The 20,861-nt window shown below is 40.1% G+C and overlaps 1 protein-coding gene across 1 annotated transcript; it reads left to right on the top strand.

The window, feature by feature from the left end:
- Positions 1–11,131: 11,131 nt before the first annotated feature.
- On the top strand, positions 11,132–18,656 carry lfng (LFNG O-fucosylpeptide 3-beta-N-acetylglucosaminyltransferase). Its single transcript, XM_055190819.2, has 8 exons — positions 11,132–11,659; positions 15,793–15,841; positions 16,073–16,175; positions 16,280–16,433; positions 16,524–16,609; positions 16,700–16,865; positions 16,947–17,032; positions 17,125–18,656. Exons 1-8 carry the CDS (start codon positions 11,258–11,260, stop codon positions 17,189–17,191), a joined length of 1,113 nt encoding a protein of 370 aa, XP_055046794.2. The 5' UTR covers positions 11,132–11,257; the 3' UTR covers positions 17,192–18,656.
- The last annotated feature ends 2,205 nt before the right edge of the window (positions 18,657–20,861 follow it).

Here is a 20,861-nt window from a genome sequence, read left to right as displayed (position 1 = left end):
GATCGCTTTACAAGACACAGAGGGGATGGTTATCATACGGACACTGCAGAAACCATGCGTCTTGTTTCATTAATGTTTTCGCTTTATTTTTTCCTAAGTGAATTATGCACATTACAGTCAAACTACAATAAATCAAATGCCCAAACGTTGACAAAGTTACCACAGGGGACTGAAATGTGAGAAGCTGGCTGTGAAGTGGGAAATAAGGCAGCCAGAACTGTAAAATCTAAAATGGATTACACGAGAAGTGTATTATTACAGATTGCGTACATTACTGACCTTAAATGGCCACTCCATCTGTCATGCTTGCTCTCTCTGTGGGTACAGAAGACACAGTGATGGAACACCAGTAGGGTTTAGGGCCCACATGTTTGGGCCCCTCTTGATGGGGTAAATTAGTCAACCTGGCTTCAAAAGCCAGCGGTTACTGTACCAAAGACAGATTGACTCCATGGGGCCACTGGTTTGTCCCAAGCCCTCGAGGGAAGGGAAGTCAGGGGGTCGTAAAGGCGGGTTCACTGGGAGGCAGATCAGGTATCGGGGTAGTGCAAGGCTCAGACCTTTATGAGCTCTGGGGGACTCAAAGAGGTCATGGTGGTGACATTGAGGCGCGTGAGACTGGTTCTGGTACTTTTTACCTGCAGAGAACAGCAACACAAGGAGTGAGACAAAGGCAAAAACGGAGAAGCAGACAGGCCTGGTTGAACAGAGCTGATTTTGGCCCCTCGTAACAAATTTGATTATATCGCAAAGTGAAATCTTGAATTTAAATGAAAACAAAACATGACTATGAAGGAGACTGTCTGCATTCATTTGTCTAATATTTCCTCCAAAGTGACTTTGTAATAATAATTAAAACACTAAAACTCATTTTTGTCATATATGCTTTCATTCTTTTGGCATATTCTGTTAAAGATAACAAAAATATTTCTTCTTGATAGAAATGTTTGGTTTTGTGCTACAACATACACAACCTCAGTCAAACCACACATCCAAACTTCCAATTGGTTATACTAGGGTAACCATTTTTCTGGGACGCGTCCTGGCCAGGATTTTGGGTGCGTCTTCCAAAAGTCGTATTTGTAAACCGCATACGTCATTGAGGTTTATTATTTCAGAAAAGCAATCGATACATTTTACAGTAAGAATGAAACTACAATGATTGTATATGTTTTTAACTGAAATGTGAGAACCTCAATGACGTATGCGGTCGACAAATACGACTTCCGAAAGACCCAAGTTATACACAGTGGATTAGTTCATCAAACTTAAAAGTATTAGTTGACTCAAAAAAAATTTGACTATAACATTTTTAGTTAAATTTAGTCAAAAATGTCCAAACTGATATCACAAATTTCCGTGGTATAGTCACAGAATGTTTTGCTCATTTATCCGTGTCATTGTCATGGTTCTCCACATTTTTCCGTGTCCGTACTTTTAGTTTCACGTATTGGTTACTCAATTGTTTTTCCTATTTTTAAACCATTGTCGCTTGGGTTTGGGTTAGATTTGGGGTTTGGGTTAAGATGTCACTTTACCTATTGGTTTATACTATATTTTACCAGATTTTTAAACAATTGTCACCGTGACGTTAGGGAGTTGGGTTTTGGTTAGGATGTCATTTTATGTAACAGAAAGTCGTTCTAACCCCAAACCCAAGCGACAATGGTAAGAATATAGGAAAAACAATTGAGTAACCAATACGATACGTGAAACTGACACGGAAAAGAAAGTCTTTTGTGCGGACACGGAAAAATGCGGCGATCCGTGACAATGACATGAATAAATGAGCAAAATATTTCCGTGACTACAACACGGAAATTCGTGAGATCAGGCTGACCTACTTTTAAGTTGAACAACCTTTTTTGTTACATTGGATTGACAATTCAAAACTTACATTTGGGGACTTCAATATAAACATAATTTTTTTTAAACATTTTCTGGCCAAGCATATGTATAAAAATAACTTTTTACATTAAATTGTTTTAGAAATTGACATTTTCGCTTATAAATAAATATAATGCACAAATTGTTTAAAATAAAATGTTAGAATCTATGACACACCAGTGCAAATGGTCTTGGGTTTGATCCCATTGAACACACATATTGATAAAATGTACCTTGCAATGCACGTGTAATGTTTTATCAATTTAAGGCTAAAAATAGCACTGTACACCGTGTGTTCATGTCAGAAGTCAGAAAAGACGTAAAACATGTGTTCAGTACTCCTGTGGCTATTCGAACACATTCAACCACATGTGCGTTTACACTACAAAAGTACTCCGATCAAAAGGGTTTTCGACTACCTCTGAATGTGGTTAAAAGTGGTTGAAAGTGGAAAACGTTTTGAACACCGTTTACTGTACACCTGGCATTAACGTCATCCACTTGTGATCCGATCGACGAAAACGCATATTAATGCCAAGTGTAAACAGCCTCTAAGTTGCTTTGGATAAAATCATCTGCCAAATGCATAAAGGTAAACATAATAGGACTTAAATAAAGTTGAAAATACTCAAAATATTTTATTAATAATTTAGTAATGCAATCAGTGTGCTGTTGAATCAGTGATGTAAACTTGGCAAACCTCACGTTATGTAACCTTAAAAGCATCCGCTGCTTTTCATAGTCTGAAGAGACATTAAATCTGGTAATCTTAGCAGTGAGCTTATTGAACAGTTTTATCAGTTTTTCCCACATCTAACGCCTTTCCCTCTGTGATAACTCATCACACACACAAAGAGACTCTCAGCGTTGTCCCAGTACATTCCCTCTCTTTCCAGCTCAGCACTTTATATGAGACGTCCCCCGTGAGATTCGCTGTCATTCTACCCCTTTAGGGCCACTCCGGTTCTCTTTGTCTTATATTATATTCGACTAAAGTATCGTTTCCCAATGGTTTCATTCTTGTGCCTCAGAAGATTGCGTCCCATGTGACCGCACGGATACTTCACATCACAAAGCCCTTCCGAAACCAAACATCGGTGAGACAAAAAGAAAAGATGTGAGCCAAATGAATCAAAGGGAAACAACCAGAACGGATCTCTGGTTCTCTATAGTGTTAATTGGTACTGTCTGGTGCACTGATTCCCACTGTTGTGGCCCTCTGTGTCCTCTAATGGAAATTCAGACCCATTTATATATACACAGTGTCTTCCCTTGTCTCATAAGGCTGCAAGACAGTCACTTAGGGTAACATGTCTGGGTCAAAGTTATGGGAAGGCAGTAGAAAAGGGTGATGGGTGGAATTAGGACAGTAATTGGGGGTTGAACGCAGAGACAGTTATGCAAATGTGCTAGTCCAAATTGCAAAACATTACTGACACCAATTACTGCAGTGAGGTCAGGCTCAACCTATTGTGTGCTGCATTTATGGACTAAGCAATAAAGGGGGCCATTAACAAGCAAAAACATCAAGACCGACATGTCTGTTTTGTCCAGGAATCCAGAGTTTTAGAAACTAGCTTGACTTGGGCAACATGTGGTTCTTGTTAGGGGAAAGCAAACGTGAAAACAAACAGATCAAGAATTCATTTAGGAGCTTGTTGCCGTTAATGAGAGCCTGCAAGGGTTTCATGTTTGAAGTTGCCGACTACTTAACAGCGCTGAGGTTTTTAACACTTCAGACAATGACTTTCGCGCTTGCACGTTCGACTCGCGTCGCCTTCATCATCAACTTGAAATGGACTTTTACGATGTTTAACTTCCACACGCTTGTGCCACACACCAACAGTCGGGTTTAGCGCGATTCCTCCACACCCTAAACCCTATGCTGAGCTTTCACACCCGACAGCAGATTCGCACCATCTTCAACAACACTCATCAAAACATGCTTTCATTGCAAAGCTAACCTTGTTAGGGAAACACACTTAAATACTCGATTCCCCTGTGTGCTCTTTATTAAGATTAACATTTGGATATCAACAGTTGCTTATCTCTCTATTAGTGACCATTGTGAGCACTGGGAGATCTGCATAATGGGAACTCTGATGATGATCTCCCAGCGGAGCCATCTCAGCATTCCCAAATGTCATTTAGCATACAAATAAGCGGAATGGGCTGGAGAAAAGGTAATTCACCTCAACAGTAGCAACCCCACCCAAACCCCATAGCTGCAATATCCCATTGTATTCAATGAAACAAAGGAAACTATTCAACATTTCTTATTGCCTGGTACCACAGGCTACTTTAAATCTACACTGTCAGAAATAAAAGGTACAAACGTTGTCACAAGGACGGTATCCTTTAAAAAGGTCTAATATGCACCCTTTAGGTGCAAATGTGTACTTTTTGAAAGGGTACCACCTCAGTGACAACTTTTGAACCTTTAGGTTTGTTACAATATGACTATACCCGGGTAATAGAACATTTTTGTAGGTCGACCCAAAAGTTAGGGGGACACTGGTTGTCTTGACAAACAGCCAAGTCATTTTCCTCTACAAAGTCTGTAGTCCCATGTTGCAACCACTCTTTTTAAGTCACGATAAAGCTTTAAAAAGTCACAAGTGAAGGGTATCACTGGTGTGTTTTAGGTCGTAGAATAAAACTTGAAAATATCTTGGGTTTCTCTTAACCCAAGATGTTATTTAAGGCACTTAACCAAACTTCCATTCGAAAAACACATTGACTTTGGGACGATGGAACCAGAAGTGCAAAATTGCTAACTCGCTTCTGGGTTTTGCCTACAAAAATATATCATCCCTGCAGCACTCTTTTAAGGGTTTGGCTGTACGGTAATGATCAGATAGAGTTGTAAATGTGGTTACTATGACAACAACATCTTTACCAGTATAGAAAATACATTATATTTATTTATTTGACAGAAGCTCTTATCCAAAGAGACTTATAGTGCATAATTTTTAGTTGTTTCCTGTGAATCGAACCCGCAACTCTTTTGCTGCTAATGCAATGCCCTACCGATTAAGCTACAGGAAGATTATAAAATGAGTTCAGATAACTTCAAAGCAAATCAATAGGGTTACATCATAACAACTGGCAATGTTTTCAGAACCAGAGTTTAAAAAATACCAGTTGACTTGTACCAGCTCTTATTTGTGGCTGGTATGCGATGGGTGCTTCAAGCAATGGGCCTATTGGCATGCGGCGAACTATTATAATAACAATAGAAGCCTGATGAGTGAGACCTACAGTAAAGCTTTAGAGTTTAATGGGCTCCAGGCAGCACCGAAACATGGCTCAGTTTTCAATTGCTGGCTCATTGTCCTGCTCAGCAAGGTAGTGGCAGGCTACAAAAGAGAAGGGTATAGGTTGAAGAGAAGTCTTTCAGAGAGGCTGAGTGATCCAGAGCCCGATTCATTCACAAACAGCAGCGTCCTTGTCCAAGCTTCACTGTTCCAACTCTATACAAAAAGAGCCAAACGGTTTCTTTCCCATCGTTTCACCTCCCACTTCTTCCTCAAACTGTAGTTGGCCACAGAACGTTACTGTTGACAGGCTGGAGAGATCATTTGCTTCTTGTATGTAAATCTTTCATATGGTTCCAGTGCTGCTCTTACACGTTTGAACAGACAGATATCAGCTGTTGTAGATGGCTATATTGTAAATCGTGGAGATGAATGACAATTTATCTCTTTTTCTGTTTCACAAAAGTTTTTTGTAGTGGACAACTGTTCAACAAATAATACAAATATAAGAAAGAAATGCTTGCCATACATGTTTCTAAAGAGGAAAAGACCACACTGATCTCACAAAATTTATATGTATTGTACAAGTTGGCAAATTCGCATAAATTCATAAGAAGCGAATCAGACAAAAACAAATGCTTATCCACCACTAACCCCAACGTCACAGGTGTGAAACCAAATCATCCAAAAAATAGTTAGCTGGTTGTCTTAAAATTTGTGTTCATTCAACTTAGTTGACTTTAAAAAATAATTGTGTAGAAATTGTGTCAACTAACCAGACTGATCTCATGGAAAGTTGTGTTATAGTCACGCAAAATTTGATCAATTTATTCGTGTCCATGGCATGAAATTCAGATTTTTACGTGCCTTGAGCACGAATGTCTTTTTCGTGACACTTGCACAAATTTCTATTAATAGTTTTTCATGTGACTTTCTTATTCATGTCATTTTATGTATTGTTTTCTCATTGTTTTTCCGACTTTTGCTTGGGGTTAGAATCACTTTCTGTTACATTTTTAGACACTCTAACCCAAACTCCAGGCGAGAATAGTTTTAAAAGCAGAAGAAAAACATGTAGATACATAAAACCTCCTCCTAACCCAAACCCCAAATCTCACCCAACCCCAAGGGACAAAGATTTAAAAATCAGGGGAGAAAACAATACATAAAGTGACTCGAAAAAGAAAGTCGTGCCACGGACATGTCACATTGAATATAACACGACTTTTCATGAGATCATGTTGCATTTTTTAACATTTTTAAGTTGAATGAACTCAAAATATTAAGAAAACCAGCTAACTTATTCTTTTTAAGTTAAACCAACTTTTTTGTTGTATGAATTAATATGAATTAGCCAGCTTGTAAAATGCATTGCCATTAGATTGCGGTAATCCCATATGTTTTCTCTAGTTTCTAAAGAGATCTCAACTTTCACAGTTTCCCTTACAATTCTGCCTAGATACTCTTAATAGAATATTTTAATAGGAACTTTCTAAATCAAATGACCTGAACTATGCTATCCACATTTGAATCTCAAGAACTATAAAAAAGTAACATCTGATCAATAAACGTTTAATCTGGATGGGTGCACCTAATGCTGCATATTGCCATACATTGGACAATTTGATGTACTGTAGTTGAAGACATGCCCAGACAAGCCAAGGGTGCAATCTGACCCCCAACCGCCACAGAAATACCCTTTAATCCATTGCTAAATTTCCCCTAATCCATTTGACATGGTGGAAACAAAGCACAAGTTACAGCAACTGCAACGGTCACTGCAGTACAAGCACTGGCAGCCAACATTGCAATAACTGACACTCAAACTACCCACAATTCAACGAAATGATGTCATGGTATTCGTATCCCCTCAGAAGAATGTTAAGATCTGATGGCGAGTCAAAGACTTGGAAGAGCTCTGAGAAAACGAGACATGTTTATTTGTCAAAGTTGTAGAAAAACAGAGGCGCAAACCCATGTCATCCAAAAGTATTTTCTCATTCATGTCTATTTAATCCAGGGTTGCATTGCTCTGTGTGAGAGAGGAACATAGTTTTAAAAGGGCAGTGGCAGAAGCCAATAGCTCTGTTTATTCTCTCAGCATGGCTGTGCTAGGATTGATAGGATTACAGGTCACACCAGAAGTGAGAGCCAGGGGACACCGCGGCCCCTCAGAAGCCGCTTTCTGTTTCTCTGTTTGGGACACAACTTTCTCTGCAGGACTTATCGTTTAAGAGATACACTACAAAGACAAATACAGAATGTTTTTCCCTCCATCTGGATCTAGCTTAGATGCATTTTCCATCGACTGAAATAGATTTTACCCAGATGGGATGAAAATTGTTTCATTGTGCACTATAACGTCTGAATCTGAATTCATCCTCTGTGCCTGTGTTTCAGGACTGATATCCAGGACCGTTGCTGTCTGGAATCTATGCTGTCATCCAAGAGCTTTGGAGAAAGAAACAGTGGACACAAAGACATTACATTTGGCAGGATGTGGTGCTTACATAATTCAATTGAAGATTTTACAGACAAGATCCAATTTAAAATGTCAAACGGCCATGACATCTAAAAAAGTAGGACTTTTTTTTAATGAGTTAAAGAATGAGATGACTGTGCATCATTTAATGCATTCAATATCGAAAAGTTTTTAGCGTTTCGGGGAAGCTACTTTCCAAGCTTCTCGTCATTTGAAAGATACACTGGAACCTTTGATTCTTACTACAAAAGCAACTCTGTTTTGAGTTACCCAAAATGTAGTTAATGGTAGTTAGCTAGTTACTCCCCAAAATCCATTTTCTAGTAGTTCAACAGGAACAAAAATCACACAAACCACAAAAAAGGTCCTACAGATTAAATGAACACGAGACTCAAGATGAATGAAATACATCTAAATGATTCATTATGTGGAATAATAAACAGGAGACTGTAGACTGATAGACAACCGCTAACCGACTGTGCGCGGGTCATATACACATTGCACAATGGATGCAGTGCAGACGCAGCTGTTGTGAATTTAACCTTCATCTTCAAAGAATCGCTCAGATGGTCAAAGCAAAAGAAAAAGATGAAAAAATAAATATGGTATGGATGAGGGAAGGAAGTACTCTTATTGACATGATGCCTTTTTACCGCTATGAACAGACTGCTTTCATTACCTATGTTTAAACTTGTGGCGCATTGTGGGTATTAAGATCAAAGCGACTTCATTTGCATCAAGAGGACTTGCCAAATCGAATAGTCAGATAGGACGACCCTCTCTGCAAACACAGCTAACTTGCTAAGATTGCTTTGTTTACCTTGTGCAAACATTCAGAACAAACAGCTGCGGCAAGCCTTGAAAGTTTGTGTTTTGGCAGGCGGGAAAAGGGGATATTCACTAGACCCATGCAGTTTCATTTATCCATCCAGAGGATGCCCACCACATGCAAAGAAATGCTGTACCTCTCATTTGTGCATTACACATAAAAGTGACTATAAATAGTTTGCCGATGATTATTCCTCTGAAGGTCTCCCTCATTTATCCTGCAGGATACTTGGAATGGATTGCAAGGACGTCATGTTTATTAACAAGATCACTGGGCATTCTTGTGGGGAAGTGGGTTGTGCCTGAATAGGATATTTCGTTTAATTGGAATTCAGCGGTAAGTTCTTCTGAGGGGGAAGAATCTGGGATGTGGTGTGGAGGGCAGATGGAGGGAGATTTTGGGGGGGGGAATAAAGGAAAGGATTGAAGAAGAAAAAAAAGTTCCCCTTTTTGTTATCCATCAGTTAAGGAGGGGGAAGGGGGTGTGACTGGCATGAATCTGGGATACAAGCGGAACTTTCACATTGTGTGGTTTAGTCCTGCTTTTTATTGCACAGATTGTCTGAGGAGTCCGACAAGGAGTTCGACCAAAGAATTCCACCATCCCAGAGTAAAAAAGATGCAGGTTCACAAAGGAATGGGGGCCAGGGGGAGTATGACCCCTCTGCCTGGTTTCTTATCCTTGTTTTAACACATTTGTTGTGGGCTGCATCAAAAGATGGACAAAAGAAGCTGTCTATCTGTTAGCAGCTCTGGAATCTTGACCTCAATGTAAAAATGTGTACAAATTCTAATTTTAAATTAATAGTAAACTCAATAAAACTATAAAATTACACAATTAATATAATAATGGGAATTATGGTGAGACAAAAAACCCTAACCCATTAGTAGTAACCCATTTAAAAAAAGCAGATGCTTTTATCCATTTGTCAATTTGTCAAAAGAAAGCATACACAGAAAATAACAACTGTAAATATACTTGTCTTTTTATCAGACAACTTCTTGATGATTCCCCCTTTGATGCCCTTTAAGCATTGACGTTCCCACCTGTTATGGGCTCTTGCTGGCTGCTGTAGCTCTTCATTATTCAGTCCAAGTAATGCATTTAAAAAAAGCATATTTTTTTATAAATGCAGTTTTTGTTTTATAATAAACTGTAATGATAATAAAAAATTGTGTTGCAACTCAACATTTAATAAACTTTTCTGATAAAATATCTAAAGCATCTCAGCTGTTGAGAGTAAGGAATACATGTTGTTGTGTCTGACTGTTGCTTATGTTTGGCTAAATAGCTGTTGAGAGTGCTAGAAGCAAGATCCAAAGCGTTTAAGTCTGTCACCAGCAGTTGCCGAGCTGTCAGCTGGCAGTCATGGCCATGGGCGCACACTTTACTCCACAGGCTCTTCACCGCCATTTAAAAAGTAAACAGTGGGGAGCATGCGGTTGTTTGAAGGCCTCACAAGGTCACCCTTTAAAGGATCGGAGCACACCATCATTATGAGACTGACTTGAATTTGTGGACATTGAGAAATGGCTATACTTCGTGTGATTCAACATGCCTATTGATGATATTCCCAGATGATATAATGGCATGAAAACAAGGTAAATAGTTTTGTAAACACCCTTAAGATTCTCATCAACCGGAATAATACACTGCAAAATCACCGGTGTTAAATGTACACTGCTTTCAGTAATTTCATTTATTCTTCATTTAAATTATGCACAAATATTTGTATTATTTGCTTTTAATTTTGGAGGTAAAAATTACCCCACAATGCATAATGCATTAAATGTTGGAAATGCATTAAAAAGATCATTATAACGTGGTATTTTCACACAAATAGTCTGCATTTGCACTTAATACAACATTAAATTTTACTAAAAGTTTATTTTGTTACTACTTATTAGTTTAAGGGGCAGTGTCCCAGACAGGGCTAGTCCCAGACTAAAAGGCACGTTTGAGTTGCCTTAATTTAAAAACATCTTGCACAGACATATCTTAACATATATCAGTGCCAGTGATTCAGATCAGTATTGTTTTTTGTAAGGATTGTTTGTAAAAACTACCTAAATGTCCCAATATAACTAAGGCCTAGTCCTGGATTAACATAAACCCTGTCCGGGAAACTGCCCCTATAAGTTTAACTTTATTACTTTACATTGAAATAACTATGTTTAAGGGGGCAGACATACAGATGTTTTACTTATTTAGACATGCATGCTTTAAATAGTATTCACTATGATTTACTATAGTAAATGTAATACATTTAGTATACTGTATTGTAATTAATTACTACATGTTGTTAATGTAAAGCATATAGTAATTTGATAATCTGTAGCAAATACTGTACTTTAATATTTACCATGATAAGCTTCAAAACACTAAAGTAGGGTTAACTGTAAATATACCACATAGTATGTTTTCATGTGCGTGCAGATAGTGATAATTGAAGTATGCAGATAACAGTGATTATATTAAATACAGACTCTGTTATCTAGAATATTAATTCAGTTTCATCCTCCCCCCACTGTGTCCCTCTCCTGCTGTTCTTCTGTCCCGCGTTCCCTCATTGACAGTCTCTCTCTCTCTTTCTCTGCGGTTCCCACACCACAATAGAAGCTCACGCCCCGCCCACTGGGCGTGACCGACGCTTGGGTAGTTTATAAAAGCCCCTCCGAGTTACGATGAGGGACTCTCATTGTTACAGATGAACAGTTAGGACGAATGACACTGAAGTGTTTTAGTTTAGTCTTTCGGAGGGAGGTTTAATGCAGTGCACACAAGACTACAGAGTTTAAAAACATGTCGAAAACGTACAGCAGAAAAACGCTGCTTTGCATCGCGGGCGCGAGCGTCACCTGCCTGGCGCTGCTGTTGGTTGTATCGCAGCATCAGCGCGTTCACGCGGACGGGATGCAGAACGGGAGTGAGATCGGTTTGCGCTCGCTTCAGAGCCTCGGGGAACCAGAGGCCGATGACGGAGAGCAGAAGGGAAAGAAAGGATTTTCCACTTATTTCTCCAAGCTGACGCGCAGCAGAAGAGAGGCGGATAAACCCGGCGACGCGTCCGGAGCGACAGACGCGACGCCCGCGGAGGACATCAGCCCCGATGACATCTTCATCGCGGTGAAGACCACAAAGAAGTTTCACCGGTCCAGACTGGACCTGCTGCTGGACACATGGATCTCCAGAAACATGCAACAGGTACCACAATATATGCTTACGCTTAGTGTTGCACTTTGTTACAGTGTAGCAGGTTGTAGCCTATCATCAGCCGGAAACGGGGGATTTTTTTTGTTGATATTATTTGTGGACACGAAACAGCGTTGGTGTGAATGTTCCGTTTATATTTTAAGAGCCTAGGCTTTTTATATTTACTTATATGCATTTGGCGACGCTTTTTCCAAAGTGTCTTACAATGCATTCAATCTATAGCCTACGTTTTATTGGTGTGTGCATTCTGTGGGATCGAACTCGTGCCCTTTACGTTACTTACACAATGCGCTACCAATGAGCTACAGGAGTACAGCATATAGAAAACAAATATTTATTCTATATTTAGCAATGTTTATCTTGTTTATAAACATTTAAAATAACATCCACTTTACACATAATTTAAACAGTTTATCCAAAAGAAATCCATACACATAGTTTAAAAATCTTTTTACTTTACATGTGACTGACTCATGTGAAACAGTGTAGAAATGGCTGTATTACTGACAGAGTGATGGGTGGCTGTAAGTCCCCCCTTCTCCCCCCACTTCACTCCAGCCTCATTGTTTGGTGGTGTCCCTGTGAAAGCGCCTGGACTTCAGGATGCATCACACTAGCAGAAGCTGTCCCCCTCTCGGCACTAACAAAGCGTCTTTCTGAAAGGGGAAAACCTTCGCCAGCCCCTTGTCTCCCACTCTTCATGGGAAGCCGGGATCTTGAGCGGAGGCTGGGTCAAGATACCCAAGCGGTGGGAAAAGGGAGTCTTGGTTATGGAGATGCTGGAGGCACAAAGGAATGGCATCTATAGGCAGGGAAAGCTTTTGAGCAGCACGCCGAGTGGCTCACGGCTTGAAAATACTGCTCTGAGAAACGGGCCTCTTTTGTAGCCCTCACAAAAAGCGCTATGGGCACCTCGGACGCAGAGCAGTCAAAGAAATTTTATCCACCATCTAGAGTAGTCGCTCATACATTTTACAAAAGTTTTATTTGCCGTAGGGCTTTGTCACGATCAATTCCCCTCAGGCCTTTGACAAGTAGGGGTTTCATGTTGCTGAAACAGACATGTTTATGTAAAACATTACGTTTCACGAATATTTAAGTATATGTAATTTAAAATTTTGACCGCACAGATTTTAGGGAAGATTTGAACATTATAACCTTGTGAGTTTGTGCAGTAGAGGAGATGATATAAGTTAACCCACAGTAGAAAGAGTTAACAGCAGGGATTAATAGCAGCAGCTGGTAGGAGGCAGCCGAGACATAAAAGACCAACACAGCCCAGAACACAAGGGGGAGTTCTCGGTGAATGGGTGCCAGGTGGCTGGGGCTTAAAGAACAAAAGACCGCTCCAATGCCAGATATACACATCCTCGCATTTTCAGCATATGTGTATGGCACACCGACCTATCAAGTTATCTCAACCTTCACCCATGCAACACCTGAGTACATGAAATTCACAGTTATTGTCATCTTAACGGATGGGGATTATCCCAAGGACTCCGGTGTGCCGCTTGGCCACTTGCCACAATGGCTGGCACCAGACAAGTGTTCAGTGGGGAGGCCGGTATTGTTAGACCCGCAGCATGGGGACTGTCACATATGTTGACTCAGAAGATGCGTGACTAGCATTGCGAGCATGCTCATAGGGGTCGAAATAAACTTACGTGATGAACTCATCTTTCCAAACCTCTCAAGCTGCTTCAGGTGCTGCTTTGACAGGTGATTAATAGCTCACTGTTTAGGTCTGTGTACATGTAAACACCGAGTGCAGATCCAATCTGTGCTTGCTGTTGACACGTATTGCAGCCTGCAACTCTTCTTACTGAGAAACTTTTGTCTTTGTTTAGAGTTAGTCAAGGTCAGCTAGAAACTCTGCAACCCTTTTTTCAACACACTGGAATTATCAGTACTTTCCAAAAACAGAATGTTTTTTTTTATCTATGATTATTAATGTTAACTAGATGAGTCAGGTCTCTTGAATTGAATTAATCTCTTTAGTCGTATCTGCTCCACTCTGTATTGTTCACGCTGCAGCTTCTGGTTTCCGGCGTTTCTCTAAATTTCCCCCCTGGAACAATGCGGCTTCCCCAGTGAGAGAAATTCACAACAATGAGAGAACAGCCTGTGCCGTGGCTGTGATATCCGGTGTCCTGTTACACGGACAGATCCCAAATGCCTTTAAGATCAACTGCTTTACTTTCTCAATGAAGTAGATGATGTACAATAAACATCATCATTAATTTAGTCCGAAACTGGGCAAACTGGGATTTTAACTGGGTAAATACTCAGAATCTCCAGTTTAGGAGAATGCTATGAGTCTATAGACTACAATTATAGTAAAGCAGTGCGGATCTGTTGTGGCATGAGTCTAGTAGTTATATTGGCACAGGTATAGAGCTAACTGGGCTAAGTGGTGTTTAATAGAGGGAGTGACATCTTTCTCCTTCCTTCCTGGGCAGATGGAGACAGACAGACAGGCTCCAGGCTTACCCTGCCCCATGCCAGACCTTGCTTCGGTGGGGTCGGAAGCCCAAACAAACTGCCCGCTCATCAGAGCACCACACGAAATCAAATGAAAACCCTCATCCGTATTTTATCAGTGTGCAGAACAAACAACTTTTTAAAGAAAATGCATTAAAGTGAATCTAAATGAGTGTGACTCACCAGGTCATTTTGGCTCACGATATCTTTTCATCACTCAATAAATGGGTAATCAGAAAACAAAGCGTGAGCCGCGAGAGGCCTCCCTTTAGTTAACCACTGCAGCTGTATGCAAATTCAAGCAAACATCTTTGGGATTTTTCCAGTGCCGGCTTTATCCAGCCTGAAAACACTCCTCATTGTCTTGTTGCAAAGGGATAGTTGGGGTAGGGGTGAATAGCCACACACACATACCTTGTAATACACTAATCAGCCCTGAGGTTTTTCTCCTCTGTCAGTGCCCAGCTAGTGTTTGGCAGCTGCCTGTGTGATTAGTCCGCTTTTCAGCGTAACTCTGCGCAAACATCGCCAGCCTCTGATCCTTTACCACCCCAACCGTCAGCCCTCCCTTAAACAAACAGCGGCCTTGGGCCTTGGCCTCAGTGTGCCGTGCTAAACATCTGCTCAGAGTTTGTTCTGTAAACCAATCAAACGTTATCTGGTATAGCTGATCGTTCCAAAAAATGTAACTGTGGAAAGAGTAGGCACGTCCGCGCGCGTGCTGGCATTCGAAAACACCAAAATAGCTAAAAGCGAAATCTGCCGTTAAGATAAAGAACAATAAACATAGCCTTATCATATAATAAAAGCGTAAGGTTTTCTAGCAAAGGCGCGCGTTTTCAAGGACAGTGGTGCGTGGGCAGGTCGACTTGTTCAGACACGTGGCCGTGATAAGGCGGCGGGCGGCAGGTGCTGTCTCACCTGAGGTAAAAAGCAAACAGGTTAACAACAGTGCACTGCCTACCTTTTGATAAGTCTGTTTAAAGCGTGTGGCGGCTTTTGCTCAATAGCTCCTTTGAGCCCGGGCTGCCGCCTTGCACCTGCTCGGTCTTATCTTCCACAATGAGCTTCTAAATCTCACCCTCCGTCCTACACCGCCCATCTATTCTGATGTTAACAAAACCCTAAGGGGTCAGACGTCAGTCCAAGGTGAATGTATATTCATCAGTTGGAGTATGTCTGGAAAGTTTAGGGAGAATGCGACCTGATGCTCTCTCTTTATTCTTCTGAATGATCTTTACAATGCATCTTGGGGCATTTTTAACAAGTGGATGGATGAGGAATGGAGAGACAAGGGAGGTGTTTTGGGGGGCAGTTGTATGGGGGGTGAGTCCTGTGGGTGGTGGGGGTAAGTAGGGCAGTCTGCTCCCCGCTTTGTTCTGGGTCTGGGATGCTTTGGGGTGCAGAGCAGTTTCCATGGAGAGACTGACAACTAGAACAAGGGGCCTTTATTTTTGGGGGTAGGGTTTGGCTTGTTTAACTTGCTAAGTTTTCCATGGCGTAAAACCCAGACAATGGTTCCTAATCAGGCCGGTTGGGATAAATAGCACTCAAAGACGCATGATTTCAGATTGGAACTCACCAATTCCTCTTTCGTCTTTGCTCTGGTGATTCATTGCGTGACTTTGTGTTTGTGTTCGCAGACTTACATCTTCACAGACGGCGAAGACGAGGAACTGAAGAAGAAAATCGGTAAGTGCAGTTAAAAAAGTCACATCGGCAGAAAGAAGCAAATATGACTGCATAGTTTGGACTCACTAGAAGCAGACATTTAATCCTTGTTATAAAATCTTGTGCTTTGCTTAAGGGGTACAGGGTTGTTGGGGGGGGGGGGGGTAGCATGTAGGCTCTTAGATAATGGGTTTTCTCAAGTGACAGTTTAACATCAGCACTCACAAAGTATCCGTTATCTCATCCACACAGGAAGTCACGCCATCAACACCAACTGTTCTTCTGCTCACAGTCGACAAGCTCTGTCCTGCAAGATGGCAGTTGAGTACGACAAGTTCATCGAGTCTGGCAAAAAGTGTGCATTGAAGGATTATTATTGTTCCATAATTACTTAAAAACTCTTTTGGTGTCGAACTGAACCCTACTAGTTGTTCTAATGATGTCTCTCCTCTGATTTAGGTGGTTTTGTCATGTGGATGATGATAACTATGTGAATGTGAAGACGCTGGTGAAGTTGCTTTCCAACTACCCTCATACTCAAGACATGTACATTGGCAAACCCAGTCTGGATAGACCCATTGAGGCAACAGAAAGACTCGGTGACAACAAGATGGTAGGTTTTCCAAATTGTCTTAATTTCTGTAATATTTTTGCCAATGTCAAGACTTGAACTTCTCTAATGATTTTCGTTTCTCTTTTCCAGAGACCTGTTAATTTCTGGTTCGCTACCGGAGGTGCAGGCTTCTGCGTCAGCCGTGGTCTGGCTTTGAAGATGAGCCCGTGGGCAAGGTGAATAAAACCTCTCAAGCTATCTTAATATGGAACATCTTAAATGTTACTAGACTTTGTTTTGACTCGAATCCTCACCTTTTTTTACAGTGGTGGCCATTTTATGAACACTGCTGAGAAGATCCGTCTCCCTGATGATTGCACCATTGGGTACATCATCGAGTCGGTTCTAGGTGTCCCGCTGACCCGAAGCAGCTTGTTCCACTCCCACCTGGAGAACCTGCAACAGGTGTCCAAATCAGAAGTACACAAACAGGTGAGATTTAAAGAAAGCTGGCTTTCAATGAAAGCATATATACACTGGAGGTTTGTTAACATATCGTTTCTTGTCATTTAGATTACATTAAGTTATGGAATGTTTGAGAACAAGAGGAACATCATCAACATGAAGGGGGCTTTCTCTGTCGAGGAGGACCCATCCAGGTAAAAACATACTTCAATACCAGTTTCAGTTTTGTTTGGATGTCATTTTACCCAAATCTTACATACCTCTACCGTTACGCTTTCCTCAACAGATTCAAGTCAGTTCACTGTCTGCTGTATCCAGACACTCCGTGGTGTCCTCCTCAGGTTGCCTATTAAGGTGACCGGCACCTCTCTTGTATCCTCGTCCCTAATTGCCTCGGTATCTGAAAGGCATGAGGGACCAGTGTGGTATTAGGCCGTGCGACCGCTGCGTTTACTCTGCAGTGGCGTGCGGCTTTTCGTGGTTATACTGGGCTGCTGTGCGGCCCGCCGTTAAACATTATCTTCTCGCGTGGTGCCTGAACTTCCCGTCCAACCCGGACCAGACAGAGGGCCGGCCGAAGGAGGCTTCAGCGCCAAGCTTTGCAGGCAATCAACTGTGCTTTATGTCATTACCATTGCTTGTACCCATTTGCAATTCTCATAGAATGTATGTTGTTAGAATACTCGAGCCTTTGCCAGCTTTATACGCTTAGTTTAAAATTCTTATTAGCAAATTAGTTTGTATTTTATATTTTCTTCTCTCCAAATATCATCCAGGATGATCCTTCCCTCAGGTTTGATTTGATTTTACTAGTCTTTGTTTTGATTTATTCGAATCGTAATGAAAGTTAAACAGGTGCTTTAATATTGTAAAGGACTCCGGACAAAATTAATGACATGAAGGTCCATTTTATTATCAGTTTATTTTTGTTAACGTCAGTGTTATTCGTTTTTTATGATGTTGTGCTGGCAAAAGGCAATTTTCCAAATATGTCCTCAGGTTATCTTAATCTGTGACGTATGAGGATTAAGCACTTTTATCCCTAAATTCTCTGGAAAATGTTTGATGATGAGAACTTAAAGCTGTGTAAAAATGCCCCAAATCTTTAGATGTTTATATTATTTAATGCCAATGCATTTAAGCAATCTTGGCAGATAGATATCAGATTTTTGGCATGATTTAGCTCTGTTCAGAAAACTGATGTGAAAATTGCACAGCTTGGTTTTATAAACTGTTTGTTGCTCATGCAAAGTGTCTCTCTGAGCAATGGCTTATTGACACTTACTCTCAGCTATGTACATTATTAAAACAGATGGCAGCTAAAGTTTAAGACGTGCTTATAGGATGAACCAAGTTCTCAGATCCCAGTGAGGTCTGGCTTACAGCCACAGTTCTTCTCATTCTTTCAAAAGTTTGGCCGACAGTCGGACATCACTATGCCTGCTATACAAAACGCGTTGATTGAGAGCTTTACATGAGCAACTGCAGTAATCCTAACAGATTTTTTTATTCTCTGTGGGAATAACCCATATTGGGTGAGCCTGTATATGTTAGTTTAAAGCGGTATTTATGTACTGTGACATTTTAAAACAAGTGAGTTTGTACAAAAATGTTCAGATATTTGGATCAGACATAGCTCTGGTATGTTCTAGTTTTGTAATGCTTTGAATTTTGCTATTGGCTGTAAGTTATATTCCAGTATCTGGATTTTCCGATGGTTCAAATGGTTTCCGCTCAGGGATCACAGTCCTGATATTGTTACCATGGCATGCCTTGGTAAAGGCTTTTGAATAAAACAGCATATTCGCAAAGAAACTATACTGTGCATTATCTCTTTTTCTTGCTGAAACACTATTCAGGCTTAATGAGATTTCTTGCATTTCTTCTGAAATTTGGGTGGGACACATCAAAGGGATTTAGTTACACAGCCATGAACAATGATATCTTGCTAGTCAGTGTAGAGGGTTTTGGGGGAGGGATATATTCTTATACTAGGGAGCATTTGATTGGACAAAGTCATTCATTTATTTGTATTTCATGGATTTTAAATGCAAAGATTTACATTCGTTAGCTTTTAAGAGTAATACATTAGCATACAAATGGCTACAAAGCTAATAGATTGAGACTGAAAGCCACAAATCCCAAAATTTGATTTCATGGGGGTCTAAAACATCTAAAACAAACAGAGAAAATGACACACTTAGTATAGCACAACATAGACAACTTCCATTAATCATTTCGAGGAAAATCATTTCCAGACCACGGAGGTTCAGAGGCCAATGTCTCGTACTCGCTCAGAACTGTTGTGAAGCATGCAAAGCAAACAAGCTCAGCCCCTCGTGGTTACAAACGCTGGCACTGACCCGTTACATGTCGCTTGTTGAATTAATGAAACGCACTTAAAAGTTTTGTGCGACTCACACGTAATTTATTATTTTACAACAATAGCCATGGGAAACAGCATTGCCTCACTACCGGCCCTTTCAACACCCTAAACAGTTATGGCATTTATAGTCTTAAAAATATATACAGTGGATAAATGAAATGGACAGAGGCTGCACAGGCATTTACATTAGGTAATGCATTAGGCATCTTAAAGTTTTTTACAGCATTTATGAATCTGGGTACCATTAATACACTAATGCTTATATTACAAATTAATTCTGTTTAAATTCCTGTTAGGTGTATGAACAAATATTCATATGTACACCATTGAAGTATTACAGAAAATGAAGTATAGGCTAAATATATAATGTAGTAAAGTGTCCAAATGATAATGAAAAAAATGCAAGTCTTTTATCCATTATTTCACCCAAATCCCTCAGGCACAAATGGCCTGTCAACAACGGAGATTATTTTAAGATTTAAATTCTTTCATCCTTTAAATTTTCATAATAAGCTTATTTTGACAATTCAACCACAAATGTCAATTCCACATCCTGATGTTACTATTTATTACACTTTGAACCCGCAAATCTTTTACATTCCAGTCAGAATCAAAAAGATCTTATTACAAACATAATCATGTTTTTATTAAGTCACATCTGTGTCTGTTTTAATGGTGTGAGAGTTTATGTTCTTGAGCCATGACTGCCTGTTTTCCCATGAGTCTCGGGGCAGAGATGAGATTTCTACATTCTTTAGGGTAAAAGTATATGAGGCACACATCGTCCCAAAATCTGTAAAGACTTCCTCAATTAGCCTGGAGCTGTTTTGTTTGGATGAACGATGAGAAATTTTTAATACTACAAGTGAACCCGGACTATAAAATGCCACTTTTTAAAACTTTTTGGACAAGCATTAATAAATTTTATAGTTATAAACGCTACAAGAGTTATTTACTCTAAAAGTATCTTGAGCAGCACAAAAGCAAGTCCTGTAGGTCGCCACTTTTGTTTTGGGTACTCACGCTTTCATATAGACAAACTGTAGTAAATACTGTAGTAACTTTAAAGGTGTAACGTGCAGTGTTGGAGATAAAGCATTACAAGTAACGTGCATAATATTACTTTTCTGAAGTAAAGAGTAAAGTAACAAATTACTTTTTAAATGTACACATTAATATTTGGAGTTACTTTTTTGTTTCATTAATTTGATTTAAAAAAATATGTACTGAATTAAACTAAACGTAGTCACATTATGTACTCAATGCGAACACGCCTGTGTGGGAACAGTTTGATAAATGCAATTTCTGATTTCAGAACTTTTCAGTCGTAAAAAACACCTGCAAGGCCTGAAAGAGATCAAGCCTCAGCCAAGAAAACGTAGCGCAACTAAAAAGTAAACTAAGCATTACTTTCCATGAACAGTAACTAAGTAACGAAATTAGTTACTTTTTTGGGAGTAACTTTATATATATTTATAATATTGTAATGCATTACTTTTAAAAGTAACTTCCCCAACACTGATAATGTGTATTTTTTAGCTTCATCTAGAGGTGAGATTGTGAATTGCAAACAACCTCAATTTCGAAACGCAATGAGGAGCTACGATAGCTGCCACAGGACAAACATGTCGTCTTCT

Source organism: Misgurnus anguillicaudatus, chromosome 19, assembly GCF_027580225.2.
Source record: "Misgurnus anguillicaudatus chromosome 19, ASM2758022v2, whole genome shotgun sequence".
NCBI lineage: Eukaryota > Metazoa > Chordata > Actinopteri > Cypriniformes > Cobitidae > Misgurnus > Misgurnus anguillicaudatus.
Note: the sequence above shows the minus strand (reverse complement) of the source record. Positions and strands in the feature narration are given on the sequence as shown.